The sequence below is a fragment of the Trichechus manatus genome, unplaced genomic scaffold (assembly GCF_000243295.1).
Source record: "Trichechus manatus latirostris isolate Lorelei unplaced genomic scaffold, TriManLat1.0 scaffold00008, whole genome shotgun sequence".
NCBI classification, from domain to species: domain Eukaryota; kingdom Metazoa; phylum Chordata; class Mammalia; order Sirenia; family Trichechidae; genus Trichechus; species Trichechus manatus.
Window position 1 is genome coordinate 2111794 of NW_004443944.1, and position 17075 is coordinate 2128868.

The window sequence follows — 17075 nt, forward strand, 5'->3', positions numbered from 1 at the left end:
AAACGAAGCAGAAAGCGTGGGCTTTGTTTTCTCCCCTGCCGACTGAGGTGGAGCCTGCCTTCCATCTACAAGGCCGTGCCGGCGGCCGTACAAGAGGTTGGCCGTCTCTGTATCAGCTGTCTTAACAGGTAAAGCCGGAGAGAGCCGAGACTGCCGTGGCTGGGTTCTTCCTAGAAATTCATGTACCACGCTACCACGCGCCTTAAAGGATTAATTTCACAAGCCTTAAATTGCAGTTTCATTTGAAAACTAATTCAGCCTCATAATTGGCTTTCTGCTCAAATCACAGAGGCTAAGATTTAAATTCTTAATATTCAGATAACTTTCAAGTATCTGGTGTCATCTGTGCATTCGGCTGAGGCATTAATCTCAGGGGAGACCTCCACCAGCAGAGAAATTAAATAAATAAGCGGGCCCACTAATAGAATAATCTATTTAAGCAGAAACTCTGCATTGGGTGGATGAGGGTCTCTTTGACTTCATCTGCGGCATGTAGATTTCTCTGCTATTTAATATTTTAGAATGGCATTAATTTCCAAACTTATAATGCAGGCCCTCGCGCGGTGACCAGGGGTTAGGAAAGCAGCGAATTTCAGTTACAGCCTTTTTTATGTAAAAATAATCAGAACAGAGACGTCTTTTTTTGGGTGGTTTGTCCCTAACGACAAGAGTCCGGGGACTTGGTGGCAGTTCTGAATTCCAGCTGGAAAGTTCTACTGGGAGGACAATGGGCCGCAGGGCTGGTTTGAGCAGGCAGCCCGGTCCCGAAAGCTGTCCCGGGTGTTCCTGAGCCCGGGAGCTCGGTGTCTGGGGCTCCCAGTGATGAGGATGAAGGCTGGCCTCAGGGAAGTGGAACGGTGAGTGGATGTCCCAGGGAGGCAGTCGGTGAGTGCCGGGCCAGCTAGCAGCTGCCCCCTGGCCTCACGGCCTCACAGCCATGCCTCTGCCCCCTCCCACCTTGTAGACCCCACCTGTCGGTCAAGGACAGCCCTCTGGGGGCCCTCATAGATTCCTGCCTGCCTCTCAGAAGGAATCATTCAGCCCCAGTGGAGCTCCGGGGGCCAGCATGGGGCCAACTTCTAAGGCTTCATTCATGCTTCAGAGCCCCCGTGGGAGCAGGCTGGGGGGGGCCTGCATTGACCCTCACCCCTGCGTGGGCACACAATGGTGGACACCACAGATGGGGTCTCCTCCCTAGAGTCCAGAGCTGCAGCGTGACAACAGATTGCCTAAACAACTTACAGGGGGGACGATGTGAAAAAAAAACCCCAAAGAAGTCCCAACGTTGACCAAGGGTGTGGAGCGGCTGGCTGTGAGAGTGGGCCAGGAAGGCGTCTTTGGAGAAGTGACATGGAAGCTGAAGGAGGAGGAGCTGGCCTCGTGGAGAAGAGGAGAGGACTCTCCAGGCTCAGGCACAGCACGTGCAAAGGCCCTGAGACAGGAAAGACTCTTCCCATTCTGGATGGCCGAAGCATTTGCTTCCCTGCCTTTCCCCAGGTGTGCCTTATGCACCATTCGTTAGCACACAGCACACAGACTTCTTGGTCTCTCAGCTAGGGTTGAACTCATGTTTCCCCATTCTGGTGCGCAGCATAGAGAGGCACCCTCACACACAACATGTGCTTTTCCTGGGGGAGTCACCCACGCTGCACACTGCCCTGCTCCCCCCTCCTTCTTCCTGCCTGATGGTAGGCGTGATGCCCGGAGGGGCAGCTGCGGTCTTGTGACCATGAGGCAAGAAGCAGGTGGAGGAGGCAACACTGCGGCGTACCTGGTGTCTCTGCGCTCTCACCCTGTTTGCTCGAGTTGCAGTGCTTGGGTTTCTGTGACCTGCAGCCAAACCCACTCCTGACACACAGACAGGAACGGGCGGGGTTTTGGCAGAGTGGTTAGAAGTGTGATTTCAGAGCCAGGCTGCCTGGGCTTAAGTCTTGCCCTCCCACGCAGCTCAGGGACCTTACTCCAGCGGGGACATGCGGACTTGGTGGTGTTGGCTGTCTGGCTCGTGGCAGACACCGCGGGGCTCCCCTGGGCCTGCCTGGCCACCGTCTCTGCAACTCCTTCCAGCTTCTCGGTACCATCACCTCCAGTGGCCACCCTCCACCTGGGGAGCAGGCCTCAGGCTGCTGAGCTGCAAAGGTCCACAGTTTGCACTGCGGGTGGCCCAGAGCCGGCGCCTGCAGGTGTTTGGGTGCATGGCCCAGCAGCCTGGGCTGGGTGGGACGTCGTCTGAGGTGTTGTTGTGTTCCAGATCTACCTGCAGACTTAGGCCGAGGCAGGAGTGCCTGAGCCCCACCCTGCAGCTTCTCCCCCTCCCTGCCTGGCACCTCCCCACCCCTCCCGGGCCTCCTGGAGCAGGTCCTCAGGACATCACCTCCACAGGATCCTCACCAGCATCGGCTTCTGGGAACTGACCCCGGTCACGGCTCTTGTTGGCCCATCCCAGGCCATTAAACCACAATGTCCACTCGCGGCTCACTGGGGATTTGTGAAGTGCAGCTCAGACACGATGATGGAAATCCGCCGTGTGACCCGCGGCCGGGGCACGCCTGTAGCTCATGCTGGGTAAGGGGAGGGCTGATTTTTCAGTGAGCCATATTTACTGAGAGGTTCAATCTGATGAACACAACTCAGCAGAATCGGGGACGTGAACTCGTATTTTGAGTAGAAATTTCTAACAGTATGGATACATTAATACCAATTAATAATAACCATGCTGTTAACCCCTGAAATCTTCTTAAAACCAAATAACAGTGTAGCTTAACTAGTAAAGAATGTCTGCTTTGAGTACTGTGCTCTTTCAAACTGACAACAGCAACTCAAAAGATTAGGTAGGAAACTGAGGGGGCAGGGAGTTTATGTTAATGGGGAAGAGGAACAGCTTGGAAAAGGGGGGCGAGAATGGTCGCACAACCCAAAGAATGTGATCAACGTCACTCAGTTGTACATGTAGAAACTGTGGAATTGGTGTATGTTCTGCTGTATATATTCTCAATACTAACAACAAAATAAATAATAAAAAAATAATAATAACAACGCTGTCAAGAATGGTCAGCTGTACCTGTCAGGAGCCCCACCTGGACACCTCACCTGTCCCCACAATTCCACAAGGCAGGTGCAGTGATTCCCTCTGGCTTACTGACGATGTAGGAGACTGAGCGCCAAGTGCCTTGCCCGAGCGCACACGGCAGCACTGGCATGGAGCCAGACACAAAGGCCCATTGTCCACGGGGATGGCCGAGGGTTGTCCAGGAGCCATCTCTCCCGCCCGATGGGAAGGCCGACTATGTTACGAAGCCCCGGTCATCAAGATGCTGGGTATCTCAGATCAACAGCAGATCAGTGAGAGCCCAGAAACAGCCCCACCCCTACGCCCAACGGGTCTCTGACAAAGGAGCAAAAGCAATTCAATGGAGGAAGGAGGGACTTTTCAACAAACGGACCTGGAACAACTAGATGTCCATAGGCCAGAAAATGAATCGCAATTTAAATCTCACACCTTATACAGCAATTAATTCCAAATGGTTCGCGGACTTAATGTGAAATGTAAAAAAGCTGTGAAAATTTAAGGAAAACCATAAGAGAAAAACTTTGGGACCCAGGACTCGGTGAAGACTTTTTAGAAATGACACCAAAACCTGATCCATAAAAGGGAAAACTGATAAATTGGACTTCATACAAGACAAACAAAAACAAAAAAACTTTTTGCTCTGCTAAGACCCTGTGAGGAGACAAAAAGAAGTTACAGACTGGGAGAAAATATTTGCAAACTACATGTCTGACAAAAGACTTGTATCTAGGATACGTAAAGAACCCTAAAAACACAACAGTACAGAAAAACAAAAGACAATCCAACTAGAAAACGGGCAAAAGACACGAACAGACAGTTCACTACGGAAGACACACAGATGGCGAAAGAGCACGGAGAGCCGATCAGCGTCGTTAGCCATCAGGGAGATGCAGGTGAAAACCACAGTGGGACATCACCACACACCTCTCAGAATGGCTAAGATGAAAAACAGTGACAACACGGAACGGTGGCAAGGACTGAGGAGCCTTCACACACACTCTCTCTCTCACGCTCATTGCAGTGCAGTGGATTGCATTTGTGTGGCCTTTCTTCCCATGATCTTGTAAAGCCCACCCAAGCGACTGGGTGGGACCGTGCATATAAGGTAATTGTGGCCGACCAAGGGGACTGGATAGCTTGCTGATAATGCAAATAAAGTTCATGGCACCCATGTGGAGGTGGGACCATGCAAATAAAGTTTATGGAACCCTAACGAAGGGATTGGTCAGTTTTGCCATCCGCTAGGCTTAAAATGAGCCATCTCAGAGGTGGGAAGAGAGGATCTCACCACCACCAAGGAAGAAGAGCCAGGAGCAGAGCGTGTCCTTTGGACCTGGGATCCCTGCGCTGAGAAGCTCCTGGAACCAGGAGATGGAGAGAGAGAGAGCTGTAACACTGAAGACAGTGAGAAGTGGTGGCAGAGAAATAGTGGTGGGAGAGACCAGCAGGAGATGGCCCAGTGGGCTTCCCGGCCCATAGAGTGGAGTGGAGAAAGCTGAGTGTGTGCAGGCAGGCTTGCTGGTGGAGTGGGATGCCTTTGGGCACTTTTTGGCAGAGCTAAAGGAGCTTTGTAACACTTGCCGAAGCAGGGCAGAGGCTGAGGGGCCAGAGAGAGGCCTGCCTGTGGGCACGGCTGAGAAGAGGCTGTCCTGATGGAAGAACTGTATTCTGAGCATTCCTGAACCTGAGCTGTAACCTGTTACTTCCCTAATGAACCCCATAACTGTGAGTATGGTCTGTGAGTCCTGTGTGGCCACTGCAACGATTATCAAACTCAGCAGAGAAGTAGAGAGTGCCGTGGGAGGGACAGTTGGTGTCAGAATCGGTAAAGATGGCAGAGGGAGGAGACGTGTCTGACCTCTGCCTCATAGGAATCAGCCTTGGGCTGTTGAGCTCGATTCTCCTTCCCCTTGTGAAGTGAGGAGGTCAGACGCGGCCGTCACTGCCACGCCGTTTTCATATTCACACACACACCGTCTCAGATACTCATATACACACACTCACACACACATACACACACGTACACAACTCTCCGATACTCTCACACACACTCATATAAACACACACTCACATACACACTCATATACACATACACAGACACACATGTACATCCACTTACACAGACACGTGCACTCATGCACACACAACATACGTGGTCACATGCACACACACACAACCACACATGCACTCATGCACATACAGCACACACGCTCACACACACACACACAGTGAGTGCAGGTGAAACTGGCGAAACCTGAACAGGGTGGGTGGATTGTACCGTGTCAGGATCCTGGTGTCATGTTGTGCTCTGGCTTTGCAAGATGCTACCATGGGAGAAACCGAGGGCAGGGTACACCGAATCTCTCTCATTATATCTTACAACTGCACGTGAATCTACAATTATCTCAAAATAAAAACAAAGTTTTTTAAAAAAGTCATTTTTCTAGTGAAATCCCAGCCAGAAGCCCGTATACAAATCGGGCAAATGTGGGGATGCTTGGGAGATGGTGAAAGGTGCACAGAGCCTGGCCCGTTTCTGCCCCAGCCAGGGGCCCCAAGACACGTCATGGACCCAAGGACCCCCTTGAGCACCGGTGAGAACCCTCTGGGGACTCCCATGTCATTTCAGGGGGGCTTTTTTCTTGGGGACCCTAATTTTGGGTCCATGTTCTGATGAACTCAAAATAACAAAACCCTCTTTATGGAAAAGATCCATCTGACAGATTCCCCTGGGACAACAGTCTGGTTTTCCCTTGGGGATGCGTCCCTGCCCCCTACTCAGACCACATGACTTGGGTGGGGTCTAGAAAGGGACCCTGTTCATGCCTGAACAAGCCTCAGGGTCTATGCATCGGTCACTGGGTTTGGTTCACGGATGGGCACATAAGCCCAGCCAGACCAACGAGAATGGGCCCCAGGACTTCTGTTAGAGCTCTTGGGGAAGAGGTCCCCTTCCTCTGGGGCTGTCAGCTGCTCAGGAATGAGCTGGCAGCTGCTGGGGCCGTCTTGGTGAGGAGAGGAGAGCTTCCCAGAACAAACCAACACAGTGGAGAGTGGAGTCAATAGTCGCACGTGAGATTCTGGACAATTCCATCTCAGCCACTCGACACCCCACTCTAAAGCTGCCACCCACTCCGAGGCTTTGCAGCTGCTTTCCTGGGAGCATCTGAGGTGGGTTCTGCTCCCTGCATACTAAAGAGGTCTAACGGCTGGGACTCTCCACCGGCGGGGATGAGCTATCCTGAGCCATCCACACCTTCTGAGCCCGCCGACCCCAGCGTGGAAGCACAGATGAGCCACACCCAAGCGTGTTTCACAAAACTGGGGGGCACCTGGGGCTGGGGAGAGGACGTGGGGTGAACGTGGGATGGCTTGATGTCCTAGGCTCTGAGTCTGCTCAGTAACGTCCCCAAATGAACCCCCCAATCTTGAGAGGTTCTCATTTGGCTGAGTCAATATTGAAGTATCTTCCCATTTGTCTCCTGTTAGATGATACAACTGAAACCCTTCATTAGCCGATTGTTGTGGGGAATAATGACTAATTTCTGGCAGTGTTTTCCCTTATCCCACAAAAGGTGCCGGGTAAAACCTTTCTATTATTGTAATTTACTGATGTCAGATTAGAAAATCTAGAAACGGTTTCCAAGTCCTGGGAGGCTGCTGCCTGAGAACAGCTGGTGTCGTGTGCTTGGAGGTTCCTCCCTCACCCTTGACGGGGGCGAGGGAAGGGTCGTCAAGAGGGTTGCACAGCGTCATGTGCCATCCGCCACCGTCTCTGTACGAAGGCACGCATCACTATTGCCCTCGAGGGCTTATCCAGGGACCACGGACAGACTCCAGGGTCCCCAGGCGCTCTGATAGTCAGTCACCGTTTAGTGCGAGCAGGGGCCTTAGGAGTGATGGGGGGACAGGGACAGAGGGGCGGATTCGGGAATAACTGCTCAGGGGATACCACCGGCCCTCAGCCCCGTCCAGACCTCGTGGCTGGCATTCCAACGGCCCCTCCAGCGAGGTGATCTGCTAGCGCCCCTCGGATTTCCGAGCTTAAAGGCTTATCAGGGTTCGCAGGGAGAAGACACAGCAGTTTGCTTCTTTTGTTAATATCCTAAGGAGCAAAGCCAGTCACACACTCGGGAAGATTTTCTCTATTGATTTGTTTACAAATAAGACACAGGAGGTTTTCTTTGTGATAGGAAGGCCAGGAAGATCCGGGTGCCTCTGAATGGCATTCTGGGCCTGGGGAGAGAGGCCCCAGCTTCTGTTAACAAGCTGCACCCCCAGCCCGGCTCCCACTGTGGCCCCCGGCCCTGCTAGAGGTGGCTGCTGGCAGGCCTCATTCGTTTTCCTTGGCCGCTGCTGGCTAATTTGCCCACCCAGTGCCTGCCCCTGCTCCCCCAGGGACTGCCGGGGACGAGTGGCCAAGGTTCTGGCAGAAATCATGTCACATCCCGTTCCCCTTGGTGACACGAGGCTCGCACGAGTCTCGCAATTCTGAAAGACAACCAATCGAGAATGCAATTCTCCTTGTTGAAATAGCGGCCCCCGCGGACGGAGCTATGACAGCCTCCTCCGATGAGGAACTCAAGGATAAACGTTTGCCTTCGCCGCCCAGTGCAGGACCAGTTAACCCCCCGAGGGCCCGCCGGACCGCGGTTCTGGGCTCTGTGTGCTGGTTTGCCAAGCCCGGCTCCCAGGACAGGGCGCTCTCCACAGAGCCAGGGGCGGGGGTGCCAGGTGAGAGACAGGATGCCCAGTTAAATTAGAATGGCAGATAAACAACACGTCATTTTTTAGTATAAGTATGCCCCGCATGCTGCATGGGATATACTCATGCTAAAGAATCGTCCGATGTTCATCTGAACTTCAGATGTCACCAGGCTTTAAGGTCCCCAGGTGGCGCATACAGTTTGCACCGGATTACTAACCTAAAAGTTGGCAGTCTGAACCTACCCGGTGGTGGCACGGAAGAAAGGCCTGGCGATCTGCTCCCGTAAAGAAACCCCAATGGAGCAGTTCTACTCTGTCACATGGGGTCGCTATGAGTTGGAATCAACTAGATGGCAATGAGTCTCTTCGTTTTTCCTTCCAGTATTTAGTTGCAGTGCCCCACAGCGCCAGCAGGGACACCTCCTCCCCTCCTCAACCCTGGAGACAGCACAGTGTGGGCTGCGCTTCTCAAACATCTCAGAAATCACCTGGGGACTTGTGACAGCCCAGAGCCCAGGCCCACCTGAATCAGCAGAGCCTGCATGTCGAGCAGGTTCCCAGGCGATGCCGATGCCCCGGCCGAGGATGCTCTGGGAGCAGACGGAGGCTCCAGCCACGTGCACGGAGGCCTGGGCTCCCCGCCTCCCCTCCTTGGGCCAGAGTCCTCTCATCACTAAAGGCGGAGGGAGCATCCCTCCCCGAGTCATGGGATCCAGAGAGCTGCCATCTGTCCTGTGCCTCACGAGGGCCCCAGCCCAAAATCAAACAGCGTCATTGTCCCCAGCTGAGTCCTCAGGGAGGCGGCTCTGGGCCAGCCCTGGGGGTGGGGCCGAGGGTCTCACCACCTGGGCCCTTGTCTCCCACACGTGTGGCCTCCCGTCTGACCTCTGGGTTTGCCCCAGGGCCTTGGTACCCCTCTTTCCCCTCCAGCACCCCTCCCAGCACACACAGCCCTAGCCCTTCTCTGCTGGCCCCTCACACCCCCTCCCCTAGCTGTCCCTCCACAGGGCTCCCCCCCATCTCAGCCCATGCACTTCCTCAGAGCCTCATCCTCCTGTTCTGTCTGCCCCTCTAGGGGGCTGGCTCCTGAGCACGGCCTGGCTTAGGGGGCTGGTGGACACTCGCCAGGTAAGCTCACGAGCGTGAGGCCTGTGCGGGCATCACTGCGGCAGGGTTGAGTGGCCCCCCAGGGGACCTCCCTCCGCCCCTGCCCTGGAGGGCCCCAGGAATCAGACGTCCCCGTGCCCCAAGCAGTGGCTGCGCTCACCTGGCTTGGAGCCCTCGTCCACAGAGCCGTTGTAGACCTGGTTGAGGAACTCGGGCCGGTTGTCGTTCATGTCGATGACGTAGATGTACAGGTCGATGGGGTTCTCCACCTTGTTGCCGTTCATGTCCACGGCGTGCGCCCGGAGCTGGAAGGGAACAGGGCTCCATCAGTGCCGGCGTGCACCCCACAGTGGGGATGCTGAGGGTCTGCCTTGGGGACAGCGGGTGCAAGGCCTCCATGGTGGGGACACTGAGGGTCCGCCTTGGGGACAGTGGGTGCAAGGCCCGCACGGTGGGGACGCTGAGGGTCCGTCTCGGGGACAGCGGGTGCAAGGCCCCCTCAGGCCTGCAGCATCGAGGTAGGGGGAGTAACAGCTCCAGCTCCCCAAGGGACAGCTCAGGCACCTGGGAGTGGAGGGACTCTGGTGGCGGCACGTGACTTCTCTGACCTCAGAAGTGGGGAGGGTTCGTGAGAGGAGAACTGGGGCAAAGCAAGGACGCCGGACGCTGACCCCGTGGCCCCACCTAGAGGCACCATGGTGACACCCACGGGACCCCTGGGCCTGCTCAGACCAGTCCGAACTCCGCCGGCCATGCTGTCGGATGTAGGGACAGGAGAGGCACCTCCAACTGGAATGTCCTCCATGCCGGCCTCCTGCTCAAATGAGGCTCATATCTACCCACAGCGGCCACAGCTGACCACTTGTGCCCAACATGCGGGATTGCTGAGAGGCCCAAGCCTGGGGGGCAGACGGGGGGTGAGGCCTTGAGCCGGGACGGGGGCTGAGGTTACTGGGCGTCCACCGTGCGTCCACCTCATGGCCTTCCCCTCTGCTTGCTGCATTAGTTCTGGGGGAGTGATGACAGAGAAGGGTGGGCAGCCAGAGAGGGGCTCCTGGGGACCGCTCGAGGAGCAAGTGGGACTGGAAGCCCTTCCTGACCCCGCTCAGGGGAGGGGGCCGCCGGGGAACTTCAGAGAGGAAATGCCCTCAAGGTCAAAAGGGACGATATCGTGAAATTGGGCTGGAAGGTTCCAGAAGGGGTACTCAGACCCATCTGTAGGTTTTGGATTGTTCATTCATTCATTCATTCACTCAACAAGTATCTATCTACCATGGGCCTGATGTGTGGGGATGCAGGCTGGACCCCAGATCCTTGCTTGACAGCCTGCCCCCGAACCCCTCCTCAGGAGGGCAGGGGACATGAGAAGGGAAAGCTCGGGGGTGTGGTCTGGGTGTCGGGCAGCACCCCGCTGGGGCTGGGAGGGCCAGGAGTGTCTGAGGGGCAGACACCGAGCTGGGACCTGAGGAATGGCAGGGGCAGGAAGGGGGCGCAGGTCAGTGCGGCCAGCTCAGAGGTCCCTGGTGTGGGAGACCAGAGTTACCAGAGCTCAGCCGTGGGAGGGGGCCCTGGGGCCGGGAAGAGTGGGCAGGGCCTTGGAAGCCACTGGGCCTGGGGTTTTGGAGACAAAAGCCAAGGTCTGGAGATGGGAGAGGCCAGCGTGACTGTGGCACGTGGTGACCCCGCCCATCACCCTCTGCCCAAAACAGGTCGCCTCCGAAATCTGACACAGAGAACTCAAGGTCTGCATAAGACTGCTCCAAGTCAAGGGTGCCAGAGACAGCGGTGCTGGAGGCCTGTGGGTGGGCAGGGGTCTCTGGAGCTGGGCGCTCCACACCAGTCCTCTTTTTGTCCCCTTGGTGACTCACATCCCCATGGCTGTTCTGCGGACCTCTGGAGTGCAGGGGACGGCGTCTGCTCCCCATGACACTGAAGACCCCGGGGTGAACTGCCTTCATGCGGCGTCCATATTTGGTTTGGCTCCACAGCCCTGTAATCTGTGTGTGCAAGAAGGCTCTCCAGGTTTGCTCCTGTCGTTGTCAGGGGACAAATTGGGGGGTTCCTGGGGAACCACGGACGACGCTAGACACGCTGTGCACACGCCCGGAGTCGGCCTCACTGCTGGTCTAACCGCCGCCCATCCCTTCCTCCTGGCCCGCTCTGCGTCGCTGCCGGAGTCCACCCACGGGCCGCGCGGCCCAGCTACCCTTCATCTTGTCAAAGGCAGTCGCTCAATAATGCTTGGGTCAAAGGTCACGATGCCTTTGAGAAAAAGTCATTCTGAGCTAAAATTAAGGTTATTCTCTTCTCAGGAACACGAAAGTGCCCGTTTGGCACTATCTTCAGCAGCAGAAGCGACCGAGTGGAGATAAAGCCTCCCCGCTGCCCCCGGCGCGTCTACTTCCCCAAGTTGTCATTCCGTCTGAGCTCTTCTGCTGGACATCTCCAGGGGAAGGACACCCCCCAGTGCATCTCTCAGAGCTGGACACACTCTGCAGGGTTGGGGGGCGGCTTTGATGGAGAAAAGGAACATCTGCCCCAAGGAGGCCACGCTTTCCGATCTGAGCGTCGGGCACAAAGGGAACCTCCTGCGATGTGTTGAAAGCGACATTCTCTATGTTCATCGTGGGAGGTAAGACGGGAAAATATTAAAACATGGGCTTGGTCTTACACTGGAGTCGGAATGAAACTGCGAGTGCCTGTTGACTGATAAGGTTCCTGTTGTTGTCAGGCGCCGTCGAGTCAGTTCCGACTCATAGTGACCCCACACACAACAGAAGGAAACACTGCCCGGTCCCCCGCCATCCTCACAACCCTCGTTATGCTCAGGCCCATTGCTGCGGCCGCTGTGTCAATCCACCTCTCTGAGAGTCTTCCTCTTTTTCACTGACTCTTTACTTTACCAAGCATGATGTCCTTCTCCAGAGACTGATCCCTCTTGACAGCCTGTCCGAAGTATGTGAGACGTAGTCTTGCCATCCTTGCGTCTAAGGAGCATTCTAGTTGTACTTCTTCCAAGACAGACTTGTTGGTTCTTTTGGCCGTCCATGGGATAGTCAACATTTTTCGCCAACACCACGATTCAAAGGGGGCAGTTCTTCAGTCTTCCTTATTCATCGCCCACCTTTCGCACGCGTATGAGGCCACTGAGAACAGCATGCTTGGGTCAGGCGCACCTTCGTCTTCAAGGTGACATCCTTGCTTTTGAACATTTTAAAGAGGTCTTTTGCAGCAGATTTGCCCAATGCAAGGCGTCTTTTGATTTATTGACTGCTGCTTCCATGGGTGCTGATTGTGGATCCAAGTAAAATGAAATCCTTGACAACTTCAATCTTTTCTCTGTTTATTATGATGTTGCTTATTGGTCCAGTTGTGAGCATTTTTGTTTTCTTTATAACCTGCATTATGCAGATGACACAATCTTGCTTGCTGAAAGTGAAGAGGACTTGAAGCACTTACTGATGAAGATCCAAAACTAGAGCCTTCAGTATGGATTACACCTGAACATAAGGAAAATAAGATTCCTGGGTGGTGCAAATGGTTTATGCCTGACTACTAGCTTCTTAAAGGTTGGAAGTTCAAGTCCACCCAGAGGCACCTCGGAAGAAAGGCCCGGTGATCTGCTTCCACCGTAAAGATTACAGCTGAGAAAACCCTGTGGAGCACAGTTCTACTCTGTAACATGTGAGGTTGCATGAGTCAGATTTGGATTTCTTTGGTCTGGTTGACTGATAGGAGAGTTTTACGTGCGTGGGCTCTGATTCCCTCCTTTTCTGATTGCTCTCTCTTCTTCGTACAGTGAACACGACCCATAGCTTTCCTCCTGGGGCAGGTAACCAGCAACACGCACGGAGCCTTGAAAGTTGTGTGGACTCCAAAAATCTCCTTCCATCCACTTCGCAGCCAACACTTCCTGTGCGCTTGCCATGGGCTGGGCTCTGAGGAGGACCTCTGTAGGCGTCAGCTCACTTCAGCTCCCACAACAACCCCGTGAGGTTGGCATTGTCATGATGGGGAAACTGAGGCTCAGGAAGATCAGGGAGCTTCTCCAAGAGGACAACATATGGCGATGTGCAACAGCTTGTCTTACTTACAGAATCCTTCGAAGAAGCTTCTAGCGAATCATTTTGCAGCGCCAACAGTGGCCACTCATTGATCCATTTTAGGCATTTTCATGTTGGCGTGTTGGTTTTTTTTAAAGCGACTGTGCCCAGAAACCGCCAGGACCCTCCCAAGTTGGAGGTGCCCTCTGGCTGGCCCTGTCAGTCACAGGAGCTGGCAGAAAACCAAACGGGATTCGAGCCTCCTGTGGTAGGTGGAATTCCAAAACATCCCCCACAATGTGGCGGGCTGGGAATCCCATGAGCTGTCCCTTTCACAGTCAAAAAACCAGAAAACCAGTTGTTGTCGAGCTGATTCCGACTCACGGCGACCCCGTGTGTGTTAAAGTAGAACTGTGCCCCGGAGGGTTGCCGACGGCCGTGACCTGTCAGAGGTAGATCACGAGGGCTTTCTTCTTTGGCCTTTTTTTCCTAATTGTGCTTTAGGTGAAAGTTTGCAGAGCAGAAGTCGTTTCTCATTAAACAATTAAGACGCATATTGTTTTGTGATGTTGGTTGCCAAGCCCTCAAAGGGTCAACACTCTCTCCTTCTTGACCTGGGTTCCCCATTTCCATTTGTCCAGTTTTTCTGTCCCTTCCTGCTTTCAAGTCTTTGCTTTTGGGCTGCTGTGCCCATTTAGTCACGTATATACGGTTGAACTGTGTGTGTTATTGTTTGTTTTGCATTGTTGTCATCAGGTGTCGTCGAGTCGATTCTGACTCGCAGCGACCCTCTGGACAGCAGAACGAACCACCACCCGGCCCGGCGCCATCCTCACAATCACTGCTATGTTTCAGCCCACTGTTGGAGCCACTGTGTCAGTCCATCTTGTCGAGGATCTTCCTCTTTTTTGCCGACCCTCTACTTTACCAAGCATGATGTCCTTCTCCAGGGACTGGTTCCTCCTGATAACACGTCCAAAGTATGCAAGATGAAGTCTCATCATCTTTGCTTCCAAGGAGTACTCTGGCTGTATTTCTTCCAAGACAGATTTGTTCATTCTTCTGGCAGTCCGTGGTACATTCAATATTCTTCGCCAACACCACAATTCAAAGGCATCGATTCTTCTTCGTCTTAGGTCTTCATTACTCATTGCCCAGCTTTCGTATGCATATGGGGTGATTAAAAATACCATGGCTTGGGTCAGGTGTACCTTGGTCCTCAAAGTGACATCTTTGCTTTTTAACAGTTTAAAGAGGTTTTCTGTGGCAGATTTGCCCAATGCAATATGTTTGTCTTATGGGCCTGTCTAATCTTTGGCTGAAGGGTGAACTTCAGGAGTGACTTCATTACTGAGTTAAAAGGATGTCTGGGGGCCATACTCTCAGGGTTTCTCTAGCATCTGTCAGGCCAGTAAATCTGGTCTTTTTTTTGTGAGTTAGAATTTTGTTCTACATTTTCCTCCAGCTCTGTCCAGGACCCTTTATTATGATCCCTGTCAGAGTAGTCGGCGGTGGCAGCCAGGCACCGTATAGTCATTCTGGACTGAGTCTGGTGAAGGCTATGGTAGTTGTAGTCCATGAGTCCTTTGGACTAGTCTTTTCCTTGTATCTTTGGTTTTCTTCATTCTCCTTTGCTCCAGATGGGGTGACCGGTGGAGTATCTTAGATGGCCGCTCACAAGCTTTTAAGACCCGAGATGTTACTCACCAAAGTAGGATGTAGAACATTTTCTTTATAAACTGTGTTGCGCCAATAGAGCTAGATGTCCCCCAAGACCATGGTCCCCAGCCCTGAGCCCAGTAACTTGGCCCCTCAGGGAGTCTGGATGTGTCTATGAAGCTTCCATGCCTTGCCTTGGTCAAGGTGTGCTGACTTTTCCAGTATTGTGTACCATCTTACCCTTCACAAAGTATCACTGATCTGTTGTCTAGTTAGTGTTTTTCCCTCCCCACCTCTCCCCTCCCTCCCTCATAACCATCAAAGATTGTTTCTTTCTGTGTGTAAACCTTTTCATGAGTTTTTATAATAGTGGTCTCATACAGTATTTGTCCTTTTGTGATTGACTTACTTCACTCAGCATAATGCCCTCCAGATTCATCCATGTTGTGAGATGCTTCGCAGATTCATCATTGTTCTTTATCGTTGGGTAGTACTCCATTGTGTGTATGTACCATGGTTTGTTTATCCATTCATCTGTTGATAGAAACTTACGTTGCTTACATTTTTTGCTATTGTGAACAATGCTGCAATGAACATGGGTGTGCATATGTCTATTTGTGTGACAGCTCTTATTTCTGTAGGATATATTCCTAGGCGTGGGATTGCTGGATCATATGGTATTTCTATTTCTAGCTTTCTATGGAAGCGCCATATCGTTTTCCAAAATGGTTGTACCATTTTGCATTTCTACCAGCAGTGCATAAGAGTTCCAATCTCCCCGAAGCCTCTCCAACATTTGTTGTTTTCTGTTTTTTTTGATTCGTGCCAGTAATGTCAGGGTGAGATGGTATCTCACTGTAGTCTTGATTTGCATTTCTCTAACGGCTAACGATCATGAGCACTTCCTCCTGTGTCTGTTAGCCAGCCAGGCCTATCTTCTGAGGTGCCTCTGGGTGGACTTAAACTGCCAACTTTTAGGTTAGCAGCTGAGCTACCCTGGCAAACAGCAGAAGCCCCTCCTGCCCAGCCGGGTCGGGGAGGGTCCCTGCTGCCCAGGCCCCACACATCTGAGGGCTGCACCACCGGACCAGGCTCACTGCGCCCCAACTTTGCTTTGGTTAAAACATCTTAGAAATACATGCTGGGGATTCACAAATGAGGGGTTGTCCCCCTTCTGGCCACAGTTAGGTTGGGGGGGTGGGGTACTGATCTCTGCTGTCAGGCATCATCTGAAACGTGCCTGTCAGCTTCCCAAACGGGCTGTGTGTCCCCACCAACGCGCGCTCATAACGCCCTCAAGAATTGGGATTTAGCACCCCTTGTCTGCCAGCAAGTTCATTTAGACTGAGAGGCCTCGGGCAGGGGCAGGGAGATAGAGATAGAGAGAGAGACAGAGACAGAGAGAGAGACAGAGAGACAGAGACAGGGAGAAAGACAGAGAGACAGAGAGACAGAGACAGAGAGACAGAGAGGGGATGAAGACAGAGCTGCTTCACACGCCGACAGCAGAGAGAAATGTCTCTGTCTCTGCCTCTCTCTGTCTCTGTCTCTCTGCCCGTCTGTCTTTCTGCCTGCCTCTCTCTGTCTCCATCTCTCTGTCTCTGTCTCTCTGTCCATCTGTCTTTCTGTCTGTCTGCCTCTCCCTGTCTCCATCTCTCTGTCCACAGGAGGGTTCAAGCAGGGCCTGACATTTGATACAAAAGACTTTCTTTCAGCAGAAAGATTCTTAAGGATCCAGAGGAAACAGGTGCCCCGGGAAAGCTGGGGGAAGCCGGGAGGGTAGCAGAGGAGCAGTGCCAAGAGCCACCCCCTCCCCAAAGGGAGCAGTGCTTAAACCCAAGACCCCAGAGACGCATCTGCCAGGGGCAGCATCCCAGCGAGAAATCAGACAAGAAGTGGACCCCAGCCCTGAGGTCCAGGTCCCGGGAGAAGAGAGAGGGTGGGGGGCTCCTCAAGGCGACGTGGGCTTCCTTTTAGTGACCTCGATAAGTAAAAATTAACCTGCCTAATCTTCACCACAGTAAATTTAATCAGCTGAACGGCCGCCTCAGGGGGGCAGTTTGGAGGCCGAGTGCTCTGCAGACGAGGTCCTGATGTGACCAGCTAATCAGGCTGGAGGGACCCTGTAGGGTGAGGGGCCAGGTGGGGCTGGACATACGATCAGGTGAGTGACACCTGGCCAGGTGAGTGATGAAGGGGCAGCAGGAGGCAGGTCTGGAGGACTATATGGGGACCAGGCGGCTGGCTCCCGGTTGGAGGGCCGTCAAGCCTGCGTGTATTTTCTCGTCTTCCTTCCTTCTCTTACTTGCTCGTTCATACACCTGAAGTGAGCCCCAGTCATCTGCTGGGCACCCCTTTAGCCAGAGGGAGAGAAGCAAGGGGGTGACGGGGAGAAGAGAAGGGGAGGAGGGGAAAAAGATGAGAGGGGGGTAAAAGAGGGAGGGTGTGTACCCCAATGTCGCAGAATGATCAAACCAATAGACTACTCC

General features: G+C 53.5%; 1 protein-coding gene across 1 annotated transcript in view; it reads right to left on the reverse strand.

Moving 5' to 3' along the window:
• Positions 1 to 17075, reverse strand: part of CDH4 (cadherin 4) — a 661165-nt gene that overhangs the window by 50356 nt on the left and 593734 nt on the right. The window contains exon 8 of the mRNA XM_023741423.1: positions 9045 to 9189. Coding sequence (XP_023597191.1) covers positions 9045 to 9189 — 145 coding nt within the window. The remainder of the gene's footprint in view (positions 1 to 9044; positions 9190 to 17075) is intronic.